Source organism: Juglans regia, chromosome 15 (assembly GCF_001411555.2).
Source record: "Juglans regia cultivar Chandler chromosome 15, Walnut 2.0, whole genome shotgun sequence".
NCBI lineage: Eukaryota > Viridiplantae > Streptophyta > Magnoliopsida > Fagales > Juglandaceae > Juglans > Juglans regia.
Window position 1 is genome coordinate 2,166,068 of NC_049915.1, and position 5,368 is coordinate 2,171,435.

Here is a 5,368-nt window from a genome sequence, read left to right on the forward strand (position 1 = left end):
GTTGTGTAGACCATATCTAATAAAATTTTTATATGACATAATTTGATTTGAAGATAAATTTTAAAATTTAAATCTTACAAATTAAATTTGTAATGTGAATGTTATGATTTACACATCGATTTATGAATATAATAACTCGATAGCTAAATTACCAAATATTGATAGCCAATACCGATATCATAATTACAAAATCATAATGATAATGATCAATATGGATGAAATAAGAAAAGTAGAGACAAAGTTTAATGATGAACTCAACTTCAACCAAATATAATATATATATATATATATATATGTATCATGTGTATTGTCTTAAGTGTTGCTGTTCAATTAGATAGTTAATTTTACTAAGTTGCCGTTTCATTTATTAGCTCTCGAATGAGTCAAGTCCATGTAGTTAGAAGACTGGACGGATTCCATGCATTTTCAGCCCAGTTCTAGTTCATTTGGGCCCGGGCTTAATAAAGGTTTGATTGTTTCTTTTAGTGTTTGGAGGCCCAGTTTTGCACATTTGCCGCCCGGTTTAAAATATTTCCAGACCGTTACCACCGATTGAGCCCAATTTTGGTCCGACTCAATGTTATGTCCCTCCCCCCTACCCCAAAGTTCACTGTTCAGCATCGTCTTAGTTGGTTCTGTGCAGTTTTCTCGAATTTTGGTGGTATTCCTGTTAAATCTCTTTTCGTGAGAGTCAAGTCTCATTTTGGATCGATTAGAAACACAAGTCTGTCATCTTGAGAATCCTTCCTCTTTCTACTGCCTTCTCAACGGGTGATTCAACCAAACTGCAGTTGTAGTGGTGGCGGCGGTGTCATCGCTCATCAATGAGTATTTCCTCTTCAATGTAGAATCCAGTGGCTCTTGATCGAGTTTTCCGTACGGATGTTGAGCAGCCTGGCGATGGTGGCCCACTTGTTGCCGTACTTGGCGTGGGCCTTAACAATGATCTGGTCCTCCTCTAGCGTGCAGGGCCGGTGCTCCACCTACGGTGAAAGTTTGTTGCCCCAACGAAGCCGGCACGACTTGCCTGACCACCCCGCGATCGCCTTGTTAATTACAGACCAGCTCCGAGCCCCCTGGCTCTGCACTAGCTTCCGCAACATCTCATCCTCCTCGGGGCTCCACGGACCCTTGACAGGATCTACGTCTCTCTGTGACGCATAGCCGTGAAACCTCGATCTATTTATCAAAAACTCAAGCCATATATATGTATTATCGAAGGGGAAAAAAAAAAGAGAGAGAGAAGTCTGGGACCTCTATGGCAACTGGGTTACCGTCTGAATGGCTTATTTCTGAATTATGGGAGTTCTGGGCAGCTTATTGTTGGCCTCATTATATGCTTCAGTTTCAATTTTCCTTTGCTCAACTCCCAAAGGGTCAAAATATATTATTCATTTGAGACAGAACAGAGGAACCCCAAGTAGATTGATTATTCCTCTCTTTCCAAGGAAAAAACTCTCTAATTTTGGCACATCCAATTTTATATAGAAAAATATTTTCTTGTGTGAGGAGTACGAGACATTCATGGATTCCCAATAGAAAACGGAGAAGAAAGCACACCTCTGTACTTGTTTGCACCCGAAAGAGAAAGGTAACAGATAAAGAAATAAATCAACCTTTATTCATATTGGCAAAACGAGTACATTGATGCAGGCACAAAACAAACCCAGACAATTACTAATCTGCAATCCCAATAATTTTAAATTTTGATAGTACAACACAATCTAAGGTAACAACAGAGACCAACCAATGAAGTAAAACAAACTCCATCTTAAACCCTAACCAAAAACAGAGAGAGACGAACAGAAATCATGTAATGGTGGCCATGTGGGTAGGGCAGCAGATATTTAACGACCTTGGTGGGGAAAGATCTTCACGTTCTTCGCATAATTCTCAGCTGGGGTTTTGGGCAGTGAAGTACTGATTTCCAGAGAGGATGAAGTGGGGTGGTGGTTAAGGCAGCAGAGATGTTTTGCAATGGATTTGAGTATGGAATCAAGAACTATCTTCTTCACCGATCTTCTCTTTCGAGGAAATATGCTCCCTTTCTTGGGTATGAAGCGGGGCTGCCCAACCTGAGCTTTCACCATTTTCTCAGTACCTTTGCTCAGCTCCATCTCCTCTCTATCTCTATGTAATATGGGAATACCGAATATGGGTAAAGTTGCTGAATTCTGAACGAAGAATGACGATGAAGAAACATACATTAGAAGCCCTTTTAATGTGGGGTTTGCGGGATATATGACTGCCACGCGTCCAACGGGTCATGTGTGGGGACATCTATCATTCAAAGTCTTCAACAAGTTGCAACTACAGACGACAAAGCGGACGTCACAGCAGAATCATCAATGTCTTACTACTAGCTTGTTGTGAATATAATTTTTCAATAATGAAATGATGAAGTTTAAAAAAACTTGTTAAAAATAACATTGATTTGATGTTTATATTTATATAGTCTATTTAAGGATAATAGAATCAAGATGTATAATGAATAATGGATTTAAACTATATAATAAATAATATAACTTACGTGGAATTAAACACATGATTTGACACTGTCCACCAATATTATCATGAGTATTGCGTCCTGAATGGGGTGAAAGAAAGACGCTATGTTTGGCAAATATCGAGCACTCAACGTCCTACCTATGAGATAACAGAAGCATTTGATGTTGACGTACCTTCTCTCTCCAGAACCTAACAATGTTCTCCACTACAATTTCAACCAAGTCCAACCTTTCTCAAATGAAAATCCTAGAAATCTTTTCATTTCCACTTTTCCACACGGCTATTCAGCTTGGATCTAGCCAATTGCTTCTCGCCAGATGGCTAGTTTAACGCTCAAATGGACGACCAGTACTTGATATGGCAGTGGTACTAAGAGGGACATATTAAAAGAAAAAAACAGAACATAAACACTACGCTTTTTTCATAATTATGAGGACTTTTCTCTTCGAATCTATTCCTCATTCTTTTCTTTTCTTTTTTTTAATTAAAGAAATAGTATTTGTAATTGTTTAGTGTGGCTTAATTTTTGTTGAAAATGCCATTATGGAGACTTGGTTAGCTTGATTGTGGCTTAATCCTAGCTTGAGTGAACTTTGGCTCGACACGCTATTCGAGAGAATGTTCATAATTAAGATTTTTCGCACCGTACAATATAAATATATGTTATTTTTTTTATTGTATTGAGACTTTGAGCCGTCAGGACAAAGAGAAAAGTGAGAGAGCTCCTTTTGTGAGATTTTGAGAGCTCATTGGGTGTATTGAAACTTTTGGGATTGAGGAGTGATTTGTTATACCTCTCTTTTACTCTATTTTGTGATAGTGAATATCTTGAGATCAACTCTACTAGTGGACGTAGGCCTGTTCTAAACCGAATCACATTAATCATGATATTTTTTGTACGATTGTCGAATTCTCTTTTCTTTATTTCTGCTATTATATTTTAAATTAGTCAATGATAGCTAGTTATTCATAACAGTAGTCGTGGGGTGCGCAAGCGCTATACAATCCTTTTGAAAAAAATAAATAAATAAGGAATCCATTTGAAAAAATTAATTTTTAAATAATGGACTCTTTTTTTTTTCAAAAAGATTACGCAATTAAAGAATTATTTTTTAAAAAATGGACTCCCTTTTGAATTTTTTTTTTCTTTTTAAATATCATAGTTCTTCTCATTACATGATCACGTGGTTAAAGAATCACTCATTATCTTCGGTGAATAATTATACACGGATTATAGTTCACAATATTATAATCAATAATGAAAGAAAGAAGTTTAAAAATAGATAAATATTACAGTCACAACAAAAAGCTTATACAAAAAGAATTATACAAATTGATGTGATTTGTCAAATTATAAAGTTATTTTTATTATAAAGTAGATCTATCAAATCACATTAAACTAAGTCAATTTGTGAGATTTCTTCTGTATAATCAATTTGTGGCTGTATCACTCATCTTAAAAATAACATATATATATATATATATATTATAATAGATATTGGATTCTAATGTTTGGTTAATTTATGAGCTTCGTTCATGAAGCTGTCCTTTTCTATTTTTGTTGTAGAGTAATGAGCAATGCGATTAGTGGTACATAACCATGTTGCTAAAGATAGTTAATAAAAAAGGTCGCATCGAGATTCCTGCTCACGACCGACTTTGTCTTTATGTAAATCAAACTATGGCCTTCAAACTATATAATACACAATATAACTTACTTATATGGAATTAATTAAAACAGACTTATGGAAAAAATATGCATTATACCCATTTGGATCGGGGACTTCAAAGGCCCCATTTGAGTCAATGCATATTTTTTCCAATCTTTTTGGAATATAGTGGCAAATAAGGTATGCAATGCTACTTTAAATTTTCTAAATGGGGGAGAAATGGATCTTTCTGTCAACTCCACTTATATTGCCTTAATTCCAAAAATAAAAGATCCTTATCTTGTAAATTTTTTAGGCCAATTAGTCTTTATAATGTACTGCATAAGTTGGCATCAAAAGTGTTAGCAAACAAGCTCAACCTAGTACTGCATGTCATTATTTCCAATAGTCAGTGTGCATTTATACCTGGGAGGCTAATTACAGAGAATGTAATTGTTGCCTATAAAATTCTACACTCAATGAAGAGAAGACAAAAGGAGAAAACATGAAGCATGACTTTGAAGTTGGATATGTGTAAGGCCTGCGACCGTATTGAATGGAATTTTTTTTGGAAGCAATAATAAAGAAATTGGGATTTGGGGTAAGATGGGTGTCATTGATAATGAATTGTGTCACAACTGTAACCTACTCAATCATGATTAATGGGCAGCCTGGTGGTATTCTAAAGCCAAAAAGAGGTATAAGGCAAGGAGATCCAATATCTCTTTACCTTTTTATACTGTGTGTAGAGAGTTTTACTTCATTACTGAATCATGCAGAGGAAGTGGGTGATTTGCAAGGGGTTGCAGTTTCAAGAGACCTTTTCGCTGATGATAGTGTTTTATTTTGTAGAGCAAAAATTGAAGAGTGAAAAAAGATACAAGAAATACTTGAAAAATATGAAGATGCATCAGGGAAATGTCTCAACATAGATAAAACAACTATTTTTTTCAGTGCAAATACAATAAAAATGGTTAAACAATAGCTACTGAGTGCTACTAGGGTACCTATGAGTAATAATTATGAAAACTATTTGGGGTTACCTTTAATAGTGGGTAGATCAAAGTATTACTCTTTTAGGTACATAAAGGACAGGGTCTGGACAAAGATATCGAGCTGGAAAAATACATTTCTCTCTTAGGCAGGGAACGAAGTCATGATTAAGGTAGTAATTCAAGCAATTCCAACTTACATAATGAGTGTTTTCATGC

At 35.6% G+C, this 5,368-nt stretch overlaps 1 protein-coding gene across 1 annotated transcript; it reads right to left on the minus strand.

Moving 5' to 3' along the window:
- Nucleotides 1-983: 983 nt before the first annotated feature.
- On the minus strand, nucleotides 984-2,207 carry LOC108980145 (transcription factor MYB64-like). The gene is made up of 2 exons (XM_018950989.2): nucleotides 1,878-2,207; nucleotides 984-1,151 (listed from the first exon to the last, which is right to left on the minus strand). Exons 1-2 carry the CDS (start codon nucleotides 2,205-2,207, stop codon nucleotides 984-986), a joined length of 498 nt encoding a protein of 165 aa, XP_018806534.2.
- Between the last annotated feature and the right edge of the window lie 3,161 nt (nucleotides 2,208-5,368).

What these genes read in the sequence shown, in the direction of transcription:
- LOC108980145 (XM_018950989.2), bottom strand. Translation starts at nt 2,207, where the DNA reads ATGTATGTTTCTTCATCGTCATTCTTCGTTCAGAATTCAGCAACTTTA. An exon ending in CTGAGAATTATGCGAAGAAC is followed by an intron (nt 1,152 to 1,877) that starts GTGAAGATCTTT and finishes TATGCGTCACAG; the next exon opens with AGAGACGTAGATCCTGTCAA.